The sequence below is a fragment of the Gymnoscopelus microlampas genome, assembly GCF_963454915.1.
Source record: "Gymnoscopelus microlampas genome assembly, chromosome: 21".
Taxonomy (NCBI): Eukaryota; Metazoa; Chordata; class Actinopteri; order Myctophiformes; family Myctophidae; genus Gymnoscopelus; species Gymnoscopelus microlampas.
The window spans coordinates 6,356,576-6,376,068 of NC_139958.1; the positions used below are offsets into that span (position 1 = coordinate 6,356,576).

The following is a 19,493-nucleotide window of genomic DNA, read 5'->3' on the forward strand; positions in this document are numbered from 1 at the left end:
ATAGGTTACAACAGGGGTCTTCAACGTTTTCAGGCCAGATTAAAGTTTTTTTTTTACTTAGTCTGCTCTTTTTTCCCTCTACACCTATAGCCTCTTCGCAAAAAATAGCCGATCTACAAGCTCACAACGCCCCGCAGCGCGAGGCGTTGTGAGCTTGTAGATCTGCTATTTTTGGCTAATGTTCCCCTCAGAAAAGGAATTCTAGGGTTCAAGTGGTTAATGTAAAAAACCTAAATCCTATCACACAAAGATTTGGCGGACCCCCTGTAGTAGCTCTGACCACCCCCTAGGGGTCCCGGACCCCCTGTTGAAGACCCCTGGGTTACAAAGGTTTGTACATTTTGCTATCATCAAATCATTGTAGGTGATGCTGCGCAACCCGAACACAGAGGAGGTGTGCGTCTTCACGTATGAGAACTGGCTGTCCACGACCAAAGGGCCGAAGAGGACGGTGATCTGTGAGATGGCTGCCGTAATCGACGATGAACCGCAGGTGGAAGTCACCACCTACACCGTCTCAGTGAAGACCAGTGATGTGGGAGGTCAGTCTGCAGCACATTCAAGCCAATCTGGGAACCTATCGCCAAATGAAAAGGAAAAACAGCGCCCTCTGCTGTTTTTTAGCGGCGCTAGCCGCTCTATACCTATTAGCCCTCTATATACCTGGCTTTTGCGTCAACGTTCTGATTGGTCAGGCTCGCCAAGGTTCTGATTGGTCAGGTCCGTCAACGTTCTGATTGGTCAGGCCCGTCAAGGTTCTGATTGGTCAGGCCCGTCAAGGTTCTGATTTGTCAGGCAAGGGGACTATTCATGACATCACTATGATGTCAAGGTTTATTTTTTATTTCCTCATGTTTTTTTTTGTATATATTTTTATTTTCTCATGTTTTTTTTTTGTATATATTTTTATTTTCTCATGCTTTTCCCCCTTCTTTTTTTGTATGTATTTTTAACGGCGATGGTCCTGCTCTATACCTGGCTTTTCCGTCAACGTTCTGATTGGTCAGGCCCGTCAACGTTCTGATTGGTCAGGCAAGGGAACTATTCATGACATCAATATTATATCATGAATACAAAATTAGATGGTTTATATAAACTGTAAAAGTCCGGAACATAAACACTCTGGGTACGGCTTATAAATTGTATAGATTATTTCATAACACATACATATCTTTCTGGTACCACATTTATACACACGCAAAGTTTATTTTTTAGGTACCCACTCTATCAGCTATGACAGATCAGTTTTTGCCACTTACCTTGGAATGCATTTGGTGATTCGCTTCCAATGGCACTATTTAGTGCCACTGGAAGCCTTGAAATAAATTTACAGAGATTTAATATTGTTTCTCTAGTAGAAACACATATCTATGACAAAATATATCAAAGGCGCCGCTACCTTCACACAGGTGTGATTTTTACTATCTCACTTGGCTCTGGGAGGAAGTCGACGTAGCACACGTACGCAAGGAAACCAGGGTTTTGGTCTGCCTTCAGCCTTTCACTTCCGGTGGTGCGACTATGTTTTCATTCCAACTAACAATATTTCTACACGGAACACTAACACCACTTCTCCAAGAGCAGTGGTTACATTCAAGCTACCGGTAATACGCTGGTTCTCAACTTTAGGTCTTGGGACCACCAGAGGGTCCAAATGGACCCTTACGTGTCTGTATCTCTGAGAGTATACAAGGCCTCTCTGCCTACAGTTAAAGGTAGGGTAAGTGATATTTTTTGGTTAAAACAAAAAGTATTTTGTTAAAAGGTTAATACTATAGTCTGATAGTAATCATTACTATAGAGTGTTTTTCTGTAACAGATGTCTCCCTGTCTCTCCAGCTCTTTAATAAACAGAAAATACATTTTTCGGTAGGTGTCAAAATCTCAGCCAATCAGGTGAAAGTACCCATTTTTAAGGTTCATTTGTATAGTGTTCCAGTTTCAATTTTGTCTGCTCATTTCTTAGTGTCATCACTTCAAATTTCACTTGTTTAATCTATATCCTGATTGAGTTCTCCGTCCTGGTTGGATAAAATTGGAAATGAAACTGAAACAAAAATGCATTTTCTGTTTAATAAAGAGGTGGAGAGACAAGGAGACTCCTAATACTGAACAAACACTCTATAGCAATGAGTACAATCAGAATATAGAGCTATTTAACAATTATTTTAACCGACGCAAATCACTTACCCTACCTTTAACTGTGGTGATATTCCTTATAGAGAATAACTTGCTTTCATATAATTAGGCATAACTAGTAACATGTAGTTGTAACTTATTGCGATCATTCCACTGAATTACACACCGCCGAATCAAAATTATTCTGTCCTCTGTGTCTGTGTGGAATAAAGATTGTCCATTCTTAATGCTAATTAATTTCACCACACTAATTAGTGCATCTCTCTCTGCGGGAGCATATTATAGGCCTATTGTAATGGTGCAGATTCCAACGTTGTCTTCCCCATGGTGCAGAGGGTTTGAGTTCATGCAGTGTAATGTACAGTATGACTAATTAGGCATCTCTTCAGATACCATAAACCAGTGGGTCTTCAACGTTTTCAGGCCAAGGACCCCCTAGCTGAGAGAGAGATGAAGCAGGGACCCCCACTACATATTGTATAAAGTTGTGTTTTAGATTTTTTGGTTTGCTTGGTCTGCCCTTTTTTCCCTCTACACCTATACCTCTTTGCCAAAAAAATAGCCGATCTACAAGCTCACAACGCCTCGCAGCGCGAGGCGTTGTAGATCTGCTATTTTTTAGCTAAAGTTCTCCTCAGAAAAGGGATGATAGGGTTCAAGTGGTTACGGTAAAATAAAATAATCATATCACACAAAGATTTGGCGGACCCTCTTGTAGTAACTCTGAGGACCCCCTAGGGGTCCCGGACCCCCTGTTCAAGGCCCCTGCTATAAACACAGCTTACTCCTTCAGCTATATGTCCTAGGTGACAGGAGTTAGGTGCTAGATGATAGGAACTAGATGATAGCAGCTATACTTAAGTAGGCCTACTTAGGTGAGATAGGAACTATAGATGATAGTGCACATAGGCGATGGGAATGATAGGAGCTAGATGATGATAGGAGCTAGGTAGGCCTGCTAGGTGATAGGAAGCTAGGTGATAGGAACTATTACAGTAAGATGCCTGAGCTGACTTCAAAGGCCTCCTTCTCTCTGCCCTTGGCAGATACTGTAAGTTAAGACATAGTCATGTACCACCCCTCCTGAGACTCTGGGAGGAATAATAAGCCTGAGCTGTCATCACGCACGCACGCACGCACGCACGCACGCACGCACGCACGCACTCGCAGAGTTACCGCAGTGCTGAAAATATGCACCGAGGGATTTTTAGGAGTGAGAGAATTGTAGTCTTCCTCTGCTGTTCACTTCTCCTCCCCCTCACAACACATCAGTCTTGGATGTGGTTTGAGTTACTGTAGGCACCGACTTGTTTTTCCAAAGCATAATACATTGTGTTTGATTTTTGGGGTTAGTCGTTGGTTTCCATTGTTTCATTAGGCTATACACAGTGTACCTGTAAAAGAGCGCATTTGGTACGCTCTTATTTCACTCTACACAAATCGATTCGCAATAAATAGCAGATCTACAAGCTCACGACGCGTTGCAACGTGTTGTGAGCTCGTAGATCGGCTATTTTTGACGAACGCTCTCTCCCCAGAATAGGGATGCTGGGTGTTCAAGGTGGTCAACAAAAGTGGCATTTTAATTTTTAAGCATATTTTGATTATCGCGATAACATCGTTAACCCATAGCGTTAACCATCGTACCAAGCTCATAGCGCGGCACCGAGTGCCGCGCTATGAGCTTGTAGATCTGCTATTTTTTTGAAAAATCGTGAAAATGTGTGCAAATCTTTAGTTTGAATATATATATGCTTTTTTAAAGCGAAAGTTTTTAACTCAAATCTTTGCTTCTGGGGATTTTACAAATGTCTTCTAAATCCTAACAGGTTTTCTTCCTAAAGTTTTTTTTTCTTTTTTACTTATGTTGCTATATTATCAATAGTTTTCTAACTTTTTTCTTGTCAAAGACCCCCAAAATAATGTATTTGTCTAATATATAATAATAATATTTTGTTCCAGGGACCACCAGAAGCAAAGATTTGAGTTAAAAATGTATATAAAAGATTTGCACACATTTTCACGATTTTTCAAAAAAAAAATAGCAGATCTGCAAGCTCTAGATCTGCTATTTTTGAACAGCCCAACGAAATCTAAAGATGTCACACAGATGCGTTCCCGGTCTTAAAGGGTTAATCGCAATTACCTTTGCCACAATAATCGTGACGTGTAATTTTCACGTCGTCCCATCATCCCTATAACTTCCATTGTGTCCTCTAGGGGCGGGCACCGATGCCAACGTCGGGGTCATCATCTTCGGAGAGAACGGAGACACGGGAACACTGGCTCTCAAAGAGTGCGGCAAGTCAAACAAGTTCGAACGCAAGTCGGCGGACGCCTTCCGCTTCCAGGACATCTTCAGCCTGGGAGACCTCTGCAAAGTACGCGTCTGGCACGACAACACAGGTCAGCCCATCAGCCGGTCAGATGTAACTGTGACATCGTAGGGGAGGTGCTGCTAATTGTCTTAAAGGAGGAGTTCACCCAAAAAATGACTTATTTTCTATCAATTGCACACCCCATGAAGGCTTGATTTCATGGATTTATTTTTGTTTTTGTGGCATTCCTAAGCCAATAATTTGATGACCGGGTGTGTATCCGGTAGGAGACACAAAGAATCTACTTTGTGTCATCTACCGGATACATTAGCCGGTAGGAGACGGGAATAACTTGAGCCTTCAGGGTTGCCAGATCTGCTTATTATAATTTCCCCGCAAGATTTTATTGGAAAATAGCCGATCTACAAGCTCACAACGCGTCGCGACGCGTTGTGAGCTTGTAGATCTGCTATTTTCAAAAAGCTGATGTATTATGTTAAGGTGCTCGTGTGGCCCATAGTCGCTTCTTTTGGGCTGGTTTTCCTAGACCTGGTTGCTTGTTTCTCTCACAGAATCTGGCAACACGTTGCCGTGCAAAAAGATAATCCAACAGATATTGTCGATCTTCTATTTTCCGAAAATCGAATAAATCCCCAAAGTCATCAAATGAAAAGGCAATGAATTGCATAAAAAAAAGTATATTCCTCACCCAACCTTCCAGTCAGGGTCAGCCACATGGGTTCCTTTGTCCAGAAGCTCTAACTGGCTTCAGAGATAAATCCTCAGAAATGTTCCTCCTCCAAACTTCTCTCCTTCCAGCTCCCAAAGTTCTCCGGCCCCACTACTCAGTGGTTTATTAATTCCTGATTTTGGTTTAGTTTAGGCTTTACAAGAGTCTCTTTCTCAAACACCACCAAACACTCTTTTTTTAATACCTAAAATGGAACCCCCGGCCGCCTCACTTCCTGTACTTTTATAGCTGTTCCTGATACCTCACTTCCTGTGGAACTTTTCCTACATGTGCTGCTTTTTCCCCACAGCTCCCCCTATGAGAGAACCATGTCAACAGAAAATGAATCATAATGGCCATAATCACCTCACACAAAACAAAACATTTTTTCCGTACACTACATTTAGGTGTTAAATATTCAACCATATTTTAACCAATATATTCCCCTGTTATCAACCAAGTATGTTATGTTTCTTGTGTATCTTTTTCTTTCAATACTCATCATACCTGGACAGGAAATACATTATTTCACACATTTATGTGGCAGTGTCACGCACGATGTATTCGAACCCCTAGACTCCGTGGCGGCCAAGATTAGATTAGATTTTAGGAGATTTAGGAGAAGCCTAATGACATGCCAGGTCGAAAGTGATTAATCTGTTATGTTATAAGACCTAACTATGTTTTAATTATTATTATTTTTTATGTGACATTTGTGTCTTAAACGGTGTGATGAGGCAGGCCCTGCTGCGGGGTGGCACCTGGAGTACATCGATGTGAAGGACGAGATCCTGGACAAAAACTTCCGCTTCCCCTGCGACCGCTGGCTGGCCAAGAACGACGACGACGGGCAGATCATGAGGGACCTGCCCTGTGCGAACAACGACGACTTTGACCTCAACGAGAAGACCAGTAAGTACCACTCGTCATGTCTGTGTCAAAGAGAAGGCATTTTGTCGACTGTTGTATTAGACGGGGCCGAAAATGGAAAATTCTGTAACCATGTAGGCATTTTTGAGTAAAAGTTGGCATCCAGCATTTTTTCAAAGTTCAATGTGTCCCCAATAAGAATCCACCGGATGCCGGTGAAATAAGGGTCCCAGTTTTTTTTATTCCTCCGCCAAAGAAGATATGGTTTCACCACCACTTGTTTGTCTGAGCGTTTGTTTGTAAGCAGGATTACGGAAAAACTACTGCGCCAACTTTTATGAAACTTGGTGGAAGGGTGTAGCATGGGCTGATGATGAACCAAATTAACTTCCCATGCCCCTCTGCCAAAAGGGGCGTGGTCAATCGCAAAAAGACACCCAACTCCCAAATGGCTTCACATAACGCCACAACACTTTGTAGCAGGGATGGTCATCGCCTAAGAAAGAACGGATGCACTTTACACATCCACTGGCTAAAAGAGGGCACGGCAACCTAACAGAGCCCAGCACAGCCCACCAGAGCCCATTATAGCCCACCAGATCCCAGCAGTCCGGCACATTCCAGCACACAAAGTCCAGCCCACTGGGAGAATAGCCTAGGGCATGGGGGTAGTTAAATGACTGTAATAGGCTATACAGGGCTGGGTCCAGCTGGAATAGGCTAGACTAGAATGTTCTAGGCCTTACTAGACTCTAATAGGCTCTATTAGGCTGTACTAGGCTCTTGTCAGCCCTGTAAGCCCCTTTGCACTTGAGATTAACCACTGTGTCCACGACCACGGGCAATAGTTTTACAAGGGTTTGTGTCCACCGGCAATAGTTTTACATGAAAGTTTCTAGGCTATAGTATAGTACAGCCCCGTACAACCTAACAGAGCCCAGCACAGCCCACCAGAGCCCATTATAGCCCATTATAGCCCACCAGAGCCCAGCAGTCCGGCACATTACAGCACACAAAGTCCAGCCCACTGGGAGAATAGCCTAGGGTATGGGGGTAGTTAAATGACTGTAATAGGCTATACAGGGCTGGGTCCAGCTGGAATAGACTAGACTAGAATGTTCTAGGTCGTAATAGACTGTGCCGGACTGCTTAGCTCTGGTGGGCTATAATGGGCTCTGGTGGGCTGTGCTGGGCTCTGTTAGGTTGTACGAGGCAGTACTATACTATAGCCTAGACATTTTCATGTAAAACTATTGCCGGTGGACACAAACCCATGTAAAACTATTGCCCGTGGACACAGTGATTAATCTCAAGTGCAAAGGGGCTACAGGGCTGACAAGAGCCTAGTACAGCCTAATATAGCCTATTAGAGTCTAGTAAGACCTAGAACATTCTAGTCTAGCCTATTCCAGCTGGACCCAGCCCTGTATAGCCTATTACAGTAATTTAACTACCCCCATACCCTAGGCTATTCTCCCAGTGGGCTGGACTTTGTGTGCTGGAATGTGCCGGACTGCTGGGCTCTGGTGGGCTATAATGGGCTATAATGGGCTCTGGTGGGCTGTGCTGGGCTCTGTTAGGTTGTACGGGGCAGTACTATACTATAGCCTAGAAACTTTCATGTAAAACTATTGCCGGTGGACACAAACCCACGTAAAACTATTGCCCGTGGACACAGTGGTTAAACTCAAGTGCAAAGGGGCTAAAGTGCTGACAGGAGCCTAGTACAGCCTAATAGAGCCTATTAGCGTCTAGTAAGGCCTAGAACATTCTAGTCTAGCCTATTCCAGCTGGACCCAGCCCTGTATAGCCTATTACAGTCATTTAACTACCCCCATACCCTAGGCTATTCTCCCAGTGGGCTGGACTTTGTGTGCTGGAATGTGCCGGACTGCTGGGCTCTGGTGGGCTATAATGGGCTCTGGTGGGCTGTGCTGGGCTCTGTTAGGTTGTACGGGGCAGTACTATACTATAGCCTAGAAACTTTCATGTAAAACTATTGCCGGTGGACACAACCCCTTGTAAAACTATTGCCCGTGGACACAGTGGTTAATCTCAAGTGCAAAGGGGCTACAGGGCTGACAAGAGCCTAGTACAGCCTAATATAGCCTATTAGAGTCTAGTAAGGCCATTAAGTAAGAGGACATTAAAACATAGACTTAGATTCAAGAGCTAAACTTTTAGGACTAAAAGAGAAAAACAAATTGTAATGTCCTGGCTTTTACCACATTCTTGCATAATTTATGCTAATAAGGAAAGGTAGCATGATTGCACCATGGTAATAGATGGATTTCTGGACATCATAAACATGGACTTAAACTCTTAGATTACCTTTATAAGTTAATTAAAAGCTAAATTATAGCCTTTTCCCAGTTTTTGGCAATTAAGTTGCTCATTATGCAAATGTCTCGAAATGTATGCCTAAACCGAGACTTTTACAGCTCGGCATCCGGCAGAAATGGATTCAGCGCCTAAAAATCATATAGAAACAACTCACTTAGTACTTTTACTCAAAAATGCCTACCACATTTTTTTCCAGGGGGAATTTTCCATTTTCGGCCCTGTCTATATTAATTCATACAGGTGTTTATTCTAGAAGAAGTATGTGTGCTACCTAGTGTATAAGAATGGAGCTAGGACTTAGATGACAGGGGATAAGGAGCTATGTGATAGGAACTACAGTTAGGTGCCTCAGCCTGACTTCAAAGGCCTCCTTTCTTTCTCTGCCCTTGGCATATACTGTCCTGTTACTGTACCACCGCTGAGACTCTGGGATGAATAATAAGCTGTACAGCCTGAGTGTGTGTGTGTGTGTGTGTGTGTGTGTGTGTGTGTGTGTGTGTGTGTGTGTGTGTGTGTGTGTGTGTGTGTGTGTGTGTGTGTGTGTGTGTGTGTGTGTGTATGTGTGAGCTGCCATCTCGCACACACACACACACACACACACACACACACACACACACACACACACACACACACACACACACACACACACACATACACACACACGACAGAGGTTCTGCAGTGCTTTTTATATGCTACCATATATAAAACATTAATAATTTATTGTGATGTACATAACAGCATATCAATATTTTAAGAGTATCCTACATAGGTATATTGTTACATATTGTGTATACTGGTACATAATAGTACAATTGTTGTGTTCTGGTTCCTCTGACATTGTAGCAGCATTAATAATAATAAACGTATAAAGAATAACAAGGGGAACATGTTTTCTCAAAGAATAGAAGCGATATTAAGACAGTTTGCATGTTGGTGCTACAGTGCAGTGGTTTTCAACCAGTGGTCCGGGAACCACCAGTGGTCCTTGGGGGATACCAGGGGGTCCCCAGCGAAATTAGTTAACATAGCGTCAGAATCCTTTTAACCACTTAGTCTTGGCTATTCAAAAATAGCAGATATACAAGCTCATAGCGCGGCACTGAGTGCCGCGCTATGAGCTTGTAGATCTGCTATTTTTGAAAACTCTTGAAAATGTGTGCACATCTTTGAATATATTTACATTACATTACTTACATTTTAACTCAGATCTTTGCCTCTGGGGGTCCCTGGCGCAAAACATTTTCAGATGGGGGTCCGCGGCCAAATGTAAATCAATGTAGGGGTCCTTGGCATGAAAAAGGTTGAAAACCACTGCTATAGTGCACTTGAGAAGCTTGAAGGTGCTGTGTGTGTGAGATGTTGTTTCTGTCGGGGGGGGAACACCTTGTATGTCCATATCTGTTTCCTTTTCAGGAAATGGAAAAAAGAACCTGTGTTCCAATGGATCCATTAATAAGGATCCCTTATTAATACTTTTCATTGGAATATTTACCAATATTTATAAAAACCCACTGACACACTTAACCACTTTCCATAGCAGATCTACAAGCTCACAACGCATCGCAAATCGTGATGGCGTTGAGAGCTTGTAAATTGTGAGCTTGTAGGTCATTCATTTTACGAAGAAAACATAAAAACTTGAAATACATACAAGGTTTCTGCCCAACAGCAACGATATGTTAAAGCTGCAATATTGTAATCATGAACAGTATCATAACAGTGCAGTTCTTTTTACTATAGAACTGATGAACTAATATGTTTTCTGCGTTTTTCTCTCTAAAAGAATATCTGGTCATTGTCATAACGGCAGACACAGATGACGCCGAAACCAAAGAGAACGCCTGGATTGTACTTGAAGGACGGAAGGGTCGATCAAAGGAATTATTGATGGAGAATGAAAAGAAGAATAAGAGGTTCTCACGGTAGGATGATGCTACTTGATAGCAGGGCAGTGCTTTGCTGTAGGAAAAGGTTTGGCGTCCACCTGGGGCCGCCGAACAGCTTTCCAATCCATTCGAGGCCCTTAAAACCCATTAAGACCTGGAACTGTGTCATTTTTTGATTTGAGATAAAAAAAGCATTATTTTACACTTTAGGCTATTCAAAAATAGCAGATATACAAGCTCATAGCGCGGCACCGAGTGCCGCGCTACGAGCTTGTAGATCTGCTATTTTTGAAAAATCGTGAAAATGTGCGCAAATCTTCTGAATATGTATTTTTAAACCGAACATTTTTAACTCAAATATTTGCTTCTGGGGGTCCCTGGAACAAAATATTTTGATGGGGGTCCTCGGCCAAAAACATTGGGGGTCCTTGACATGAAAAAGATTGAGCACCACTGATATAGAAACATAGGTTTTTCAGAAAACTGTTGGGATTTAGGAGACATGTAGAATCGGCTTCAGGTCTCAATGGGTTAAAAGAAATCCAACATGGAGCCAGTCAGGGGGCCTCATGAGATCTCCTCAAATTATTATTAAAACATTTTTATAAACAAACAGCTTTCCAATCCATTCGAGGCCCTTCAAAAATCCATCATGGGGTCTCAAACAGCCAGGGGGCCTGATGAGATCTCCTCAAATTTTGAAAATGCCACGACAAGACCGCTTCACTTGAAAAGTGTACACAGAGCTGTGTTACAAATTGCGACTTTGAGGGAAGACCATCTTAAACTAGAGGAATTGTGCATTTTCTGTCAGAAATAGTTATACATCCATATACAGAAGGAGAGGTTAGCTTGGTATGAACTTTTGAAAGTTTGAAACTCACTCTCTCTGCTTAATTCACCAACCAAACCTAAAGCCACCTGTTAACTTGAAGTTATTTTGTGTTCAAAAGACACTATAAGTAACAGTCCAGCAATTTAGGCAATTTTACTTGTGCTGATTGTTCAGCCGCCATATCAAACCGAGCTTATCAACCTCACCCAGCACAAATAAACGCTTGGTCAGTGATACATGTGTTACCTTGGCATATATCCATAGGATTGTTTAATATTGTTGTGATCATGACAGCGTGGTGTGCTTCTCCTTCTTTCATTTTAGGGGAAGTGTCGACGAGTTTCAGTTTTCCTCCAAGAATGTTGGCGATATCGCTGGCATCTGTCTGGGACACATCCTCAAGGACGGGAAAAAAGTCAAAGGGGAAACGTTTTGGCATGTGGCGGAAGTCACGGTTATAGAAAAGGAATTGGAAAACAGGTGAAATTTTCTTAACACTTGGGGTGCCAGAGTTTTATTAAAAAAGTGTATGTTGAGTGCCTGGATTTAAAAAAAAAATGGAACCTTTTTCAAGTAGTCACAAAATATTTTCAGTGATCACCGTCCTCACGGTGATCCCCTCATTACACACATAGAGGTCTCGTACAATCGGGAGAAAAAAATTAAAAACATTCGGTAATCCGTTCCATAGTTGCAGCCAGTTGAAAATAGTCAAAAATACATTGTAAAAAAAAAAAGTACACAGGAGCAGAGATACAGGCTTTTGAAGTCATAAGTTAACCAGGAAGTGGATTCAAGTCTAAAAACATTTTTTCTTTCCTTTTTTCCCCCAAAAAACGTATATATACGGTTTTGGCACTCGACGTCAGTTTTTGAAAAGAAGTATATATACGGTTTTGGCACCCAATGTGTTAATTGATCAACAGGTGAGATTTTTTAATTGATCAGCAGGTGAGATTTTCTTAATTGATCAACAGGTGACATTTTTTAATTGATCAACAGGTGAGATTTTAAACTGCAGGTGAGATTTTACAATGAACAAGAGGGGATCTTTATGCCTATTGCCTATGCCTAGAGCCATGTAAATATTAACTATTAGAAACAATTCGTTTTTGTTTTCTTGTTGAACACATTTGCCTCAATATCATTACCATTTTGTCTTTCTTTTCATCAATGCCAGGTATACATTCAGCTGCAATGCCCTCATCCCTCTCACCGCAAAGAAGGATGAATTCCAGACTTTTGAGTGCACGAAGACCGTCGAGAGCTTCGCCAGTAAGTCTCGCGCCCTGGTGCCCGTCAAATACGAGATCATCGTCGTCACGGGGGATGAAAAGGGCGCGGGCACCGACGCCAACGTTTTCATCACGATCTACGGAACCAACGGGGAGTCGGGACGACGTCCGCTGCGACAGAAGTTCCGCAACCTGTTTGAACGCGAGCAGACCGACCGCTTCATAGTGGAGATGCTGGAGATGGGAGACCTGCAGAAGGTGCGAATAGAGCACGACGACTCGGGTTCGTGCGCCGGCTGGTTGCTGGATCGCGTGGAGATCACCAACACGGCCAACGGTGTCACCACCATCTTCCTCTGTGGAAAGTTGTTGGATAGTAAGAGATCCGATCTGCAGATCTTCCGGATCCTCTTCCCAAAATACTAAGAAACATTCATGTGTTGAGAACAGGGGTCTTCAACGTTTTCAGGCCAAGGACCCCCTAGCTGAGAGAGAGATGAAGCAGGGACCCCCTACTCTATATTTTATAAAATTGTGTTTCAGATTAAAGTTTTTTTTTACTTAGTCTGCTCTTTTTTCCCTCTACACCTATAGCCTCTTTGCCAAACATAGCCGATCTACAAGCTCTCAACGCCTCGCGCTGCGAGGCGTTGAGAGCTTGTAGATCTGCTGTTTTTGGCTAAAGTTCTCCTCAGAAAAGGGATGCTAAGGTTCAAGTGGTTAAGGTAAAAAAAAAATCATATCACACAAAGATTTGGTAGACCCCCTGTAGTAGCTCTGAGGACCCCCTAGGGGTCCCGGACCCCCTGTTGAAGACCCCTGGTTTAGAAGCTCGAGGTTACTCCGATTACGTTATTTTCTTTCTTGTGACGTGACATACTTTAATGACCAAAGAAATCCTGAATTGGTTGATACCTTGGGAACTGCTAGATGTGTTTATGTTCATTATTTTTTTAGACTATGCTACAAGTATACATTCCTTTGCTAGCTGAGAATGTGGCCTGCCTTGAAACACTTGAACAATATGTCCTTTGGTCAGGTAACATGACTGTGCCACTATTGTAATATCATCTTCAGGGATATTTGTTCCCAGCTGCTTTGTAATAACGGTGGGTTTTTTGTAAAAGACGGAACGCTTTTGTAATGCGAAAAATGACAACTGGATACTTTTGAGCCAGGTTGCTTTTGGTGGTTTGATACAAACATCCTGTAATGTTATTGTTACTTTTAGGGGTGAAACAGTTAATCAAACTAGTCGATGTGATCGATTATAAAACATAAAATATTTTAATAAAATCATGTTTTTTGTTGTTGTTTTTTTAAACTTTTTTTTAAATACAGTAGCAAAAATACCACAAATAGCAGATCTGCAAGCTCACACGTTATGATGTGATGTGTATTTTTGCGCGAGACCGTTGTACGAGGATTGGTGGTTAATCAGACTGATCAATTTAGTCGAATATAGAATAAATATTTTTTGTCGATTCATTGATAAACAAAAAAATATATATATATACATTTAAAAAAACTTCTCAATTATTTGATTTTAAAAAATGTTATGGATTTAATAATCGTTAAGAAGATAATCGATATAGTTGGAGCCCAGCTGGTTATTTTTATCCTGAAGCATGAGAAAACAGAAGTCGGCATTATGCCAGCTTCTGCACCAGAATGAATGGATTTAACCACTTTCAACCTATTTTGGGTATGTCATATGATTCAAAAATGTAAATATTTCAAAACAAAATGTAAACCTACAGTTAGTGACAGTTTTAGTTGGGTTAAACTGATTTTGATGATATTTTTTATCTAATTTAGCTGCGGACCCCTTGAAAAGCCCCTCAAGGACCCCTGGGGGCCCACCAGACCGCGCTTTGAGAACCACTGCTTCATAATAACTCAAGTGAACAGATCACACTGAACACAACACATCCGTTTTTATCCAATTTATTACAAAAAGAGCACATACAAAAGGATAATATTACAAGCCATGAAAAAAAAAAAGATTCAAACGTAACAGTTTGGGTTTAGCAATGCAAAATTTTAAAATCATTATTATTAGTAGTAATAAATAAAGTACAAAATTCCACCAAATGTGAATCTAACATTTACCCATAATATGCTCATCCATAGTTCATCAACACACGCATAACCATTAACGAGCTATTGCTTTAATATTAATGATAAATAGTTCTATTTTGAGATAAAATATCCTATATTGAAAACCATTGCGCAGTCACAACTAAAACAGCAGATATCTTCATACAAAGACGGTGGCAGCCCTATCACTGGCACTTTTTGGGATATTTTCTCTTCCGTTCTGTTTTTTTTTTTTTTTTTAATTTCAAGCAGCAGCAAAAATGAATAATCTTCTGATTTTGTTATATTCTTTGTATATAATTTCACCATATACTTATATACCATTGAGACTATATTGTTGAAACCTGAGAAAAACATGCATTTTTAGAAAGTTTTGTGCTTTTATAAGATCCTCTTTGTCTGCCCTTGGCTTTCGGTAGAGGATTGTGTAGAGGAAGTGATGGATGGAGTCTTTAGTGAATGGACGGTTCAAATCAAATCCTAGTTAACGCCTGATTATACCTCATCATGAGACGGTGTCTCGCGTCGTTAATGGCCGACCTACAAGCTGACACGTTATCAGTGGTGGAAGAAGTACTCATATTTTTTTACTTAAGTAAAAGTATCAATACAGCAATGTAGAAACACTCTGTTACAAGTACAAGTTTGGTTAAATTACCAAACGCGTCGCGTTGTGACCTTGTAGATCTGCTATTTTCAAATAGCCTAAAGCTTAAGTGGTTCATGTTTGATTTGTAACAATAATCTAAAACTACAAAGTAACTAGTAACAAAAAATGTCCAATATTAAATAATTATAATGGAGTAAAAGTACAATATTTGCCTCTGAGATGTAGTGGAGTAGAAGTAAAAGTATTGAAAATTGGACAGTAAAGTAAAAATACCTCAACATTTTACTTAAGTACAGTACTTGAGTACATGTACTTAGTTACCTTCCACCACTGCACGTGATCTTGCACATTGGCTATTTTTGGCGCGTGACACCGCCGTACGACGGACTAGACATATTGTTATATATTCAGAGACAAAAAGCTGGAACAGAGAGAGAATATGGGTCATGGTGGAAATATAGACGTAGAGATGAAGAGAACAAACAAACTGAAACAAAGTAATTATTTACTACACAGTGAAAAATGCCTCTTTGTAGTCAGAAATATTTCCACAATATTAACATTTTGATCAAAGTATTAGCAAGACAACCTTGATAATGGTATGAGTGCATTTTCCCAATTCAGTCTGATTTTAATTTGTAACCGTAATTATAATATATAATATGTGAAGAAAATGCAACATGATGCATCACACTTTTGTAATTGAAGATGATTTTTTTGGTGAGCAACACCGACAAAGTATATCATATGGCTTAACCCATTAAGACCGGGAACACATCTGTGTCATTTTTTTATTTCTTTGGCTATTCAAAAAAAATAGCAGATATACAAGCTCATAGCACGGCACCGAGTGCCGTGCTATGAGCTTGTAGATCTGCTATTTTTGAAAAATCTTGAACATTTGTGCAGATCTTTGAATATATATATTTTTAAGCGAACATTTTTAGCAAAAATCTTTGCTTCTGGGGGGGTCCCTGAAACAACATGTTTTGAGATGGGGGTCCGTGGCCAAATACATATCATTTTGGGGGTCTTTGAAAAAGTTTGAGAACCATATCATAGCAACATAAGTTTTTCCAAAAAACTGTTAGGATTTAGAAGACATTTGTAGAATCCCCCAGAAGCAAAGATCTGAGTTACAAATATTTGTTTTGAAAAATATTTTTCAAAAATAGCAGATCTACAAGCTCATCTACTATTTTTGAATAGCCAAAGAAATCTTAAAATGACACAGATTGCGTTCCCGTTCTTAAAGGCTTTAAGCAAAGGCACAACAACTCTAGAATGAGGATGCTACCTTTGATCCAACAATTCTCCAGATTTCTTACACCAATCACGTCCTTCATTGAACATTTATATGACCAATAAAGGCGTGATAACCTAACCGATCGTCTCTGTCGGGGTGGAAGCAGATCTACAAGCTCAAAACGCGTCGCTTTGTGCCGTGTTTGGAGCTTGCAGATCTGCTACTTTTCATGCTTTTGTGTTGACACTGTTAGTATGATCAAGTAGGGCTTTAATTTACGAAAAAAAATACACAAAAAGTTAAAAATATGGAGATAAAAGGTTTCTGCCCGACAGCAACGCTACGTTAATGGCTTAAATAATATGGAAATATCTCTTGACACTAGACGTGAGGCACTTATTATACGAGATATCACACACGAGAAATGTTGATGGTGAAAGCAGAAAACAACTGGATAGAGAGACAGAGACAGAGAGAGAGAGAGAGAGAAGGAACATCCTTCAGATTTGTCGTTTTAAAAGTCAGCACATTATGAAAGGCAGAGTGAACTGTGATGGTGATAATAATAATATTGAGTGTTACTGCGTTATGCCAGTGAGAGGGTTCCCTTATTAAAATCTATGAGTGCAAAACCAGACAGGAAGAATTGATCATTTACAAAAAAAAATGAACTAAACTAAAAGCAACGAACTCCGCTGTAGTTTGTTCACTAATAGATCACAGCATAGAGGGGATTGGAGAAATTGCATTCAAAGGAATGTAAGCAATATCCACAACAGCACCAGAGAGAGAGAGAGAGAGAGAGAGAGAGAGAGAGAGAGGGAGAAAGAAAGAAGTAACTAACTAACAAACAAACTAAATAACTAACTAACTGACGTATACTAGTGAGACAGACATACTAGTGAGACAGACAAAGAGAGAGAGGGAGACAGAGATAGCAGGCTCAGTATCAAAAAGCCCAGGACAGTAAAGCGTGATTTTGTCCTTAGTTGTACCCCGGTGTGGCACGCGGAAAATCTTCAAGTTCACAAACGTGTCGCACCGCGTTGCATTGTGAGCTACTAGATGCTGCTGTTTTTTGGCACGCCACACCGGCACACGGACTGAGAATAAATCAGGACAGTAAACATCACACAGCCGGCTCAGGCAGATCAAACAGCAGGTTTTTTTTTCCTTTTTCGATTTTCAACATTAGTCTTCAGAAAAATACAACTGCATGCAAAGCATTCCCATTTAAAACAATGCAAAAATGAGGTAACAGTTTTTTTTTCCCCAAAAAAAAATTATCATTTGTGTTATTTCTAAATAAATAAATATGATTCAATTGCAAAAAAGAAAACTATATAAAATTAAATATGCACCCACAATATCTACAGTTAGTAATAAATTATGATTGTTAAATACTTAAGGCATCTCAACTGACAACACCCTGTGTAAACTATCAAAACGTTCCCACAAACAACTCCACTACAGCAGGAGGCAGTGTCAACACTGGCAGTGCACAAGACAGCAAGATGGTCTGTCTTAATTCGTCCTCGCTAATTGATCCCTTAATTGGCCCACAAGGCTATCAGTGTCTTTGGAGTTAGTCCCAATCGTTGTTTTTTTTTCTTTTTTCCATTTCAGTGCGTAGGACAGTTAGGGTCCTAAAGGAAACTCTCAACACAAATCTGTGGTATTGAAAAGACGGAAAATAGGGCATAAAAGATCAAACAATTGCAAGAAAGAGCAAATATTGTTATTGAACATCAAGGAAATCAGTTTTTTTAGCAGTCTAAAAGTTTGTTTTCCTGGCATAAAGATTGTGCTCCATCAAGTCTATATACACTGTGAGAGAGATACTGCCTCCGTCATACGACATTCTACATTTGTTGATCTATCAATACAGCATAGCAACCAGCATAGCAACCACGGGGGGAGATCCGTCACACAAACAAACACTAGGTGAATACACAAGCTCCTCGCTCTGATTTTAAACACTGCGTGTTTCTATACATAAACATACTGAAACCAACGCAAATGCAATACCAAAGAAAAAAACGTTTGTTGCTATATCTATCATCACATGTGCTTAATTGTTCTTTAGGCAATAAGGTAAACATCACAACAGGACTCGTTGCCGTGGCCACCGAGAGGACAGGACGAACACACGCTACAAGTCAGCGATACAGCCACCGACGTCGTGCTCGAATTTTGTTTCGTTAGCGTCGAGGAGCTTATAGTCACAGGCTCAGATTAAAGCCTAATTTAAACCGTGTCGTACGCCAGTGTCGCGGCGCGTTGCATTTTTACAGTTGTAAATCTGTTGTTTTCGGACGGCGACACTGTCGTCGACAAGTACACGAAGAAGCTACGTCTAAATTAGGCTTAATCAAGTCATGCACAGACAACCGTGCACCTTCCTTATTGTAAAGGAACGGTACAGAAGCCAACAGCCCATGTCTACAATGAAACATGCATTTACTACGTTTTTTCAGCCAGAGCACTTTATGTCAGTCAGGACGGTCATCTAAATCCTCCTTTATCCTCACCGTACCCTGTTACTGTATTAGTGAATGATGGGGATGGGCCCTTAAAATAGTTCATACTGTATAATACATTTTCCTTTTTTTTGCTTTTTTTAAGTCCTTATTTGGTTTTGGATTATATAAGCTCTCAAGGTGGTCATGTTCATGTAATTAATCTGGCCACAAAAAACTTCTAGATGATGCCTTGACACACACTTAAATTCATACTTAAGGATTTGTTGCACACACCCTCGCTTTAGTTAGACATACTCTATACATCCAAACAGTGGGCACACACACATTACTAGCGTGCGCACACACACGCACTAGCGTGCACGCACACGCACGCACACGCACACACACACACACACACACACACACACACACACACACACACACACACACACACACACACACACACACACACACACAAACCTGTGCATCAGGCCAAGCTACGGGTGAAATGTATTTTGGCAAAACACTTTTTACCTGCGTATTTTAACTTTGAACTCGGAAAAACTCGATCCCTGGCCCTCACAGCAGTGAAGGAGAGCTTCTTCACGTGACACCACTGGTTCAAAATGTGAACAATTTGTGTTGCAAAAAGACTATAAGCTGGTTACTGAACACTCAGCTTAGTGCTCTCCTCTATAAAGTGATGGGACCACTGAATG

General features: G+C 40.9%; 1 protein-coding gene across 1 annotated transcript in view; it reads left to right on the top strand.

The window, feature by feature from the left end:
• The window catches only part of loxhd1a (lipoxygenase homology PLAT domains 1a), a gene marked incomplete at both ends in the record, with an annotated part of 84,273 nt that extends 71,491 nt beyond the window's left edge, over window positions 1-12,782 (top strand). Inside the window, 6 exons of the mRNA XM_084047521.1 lie at window positions 365-542; window positions 4,360-4,545; window positions 5,929-6,099; window positions 10,184-10,322; window positions 11,446-11,601; window positions 12,302-12,782. Of these exons, the coding sequence (XP_083903647.1) occupies window positions 365-542; window positions 4,360-4,545; window positions 5,929-6,099; window positions 10,184-10,322; window positions 11,446-11,601; window positions 12,302-12,782 (1,311 nt within the window). The remainder of the gene's footprint in view (window positions 1-364; window positions 543-4,359; window positions 4,546-5,928; window positions 6,100-10,183; window positions 10,323-11,445; window positions 11,602-12,301) is intronic.
• Window positions 12,783-19,493: the final 6,711 nt, after the last annotated feature.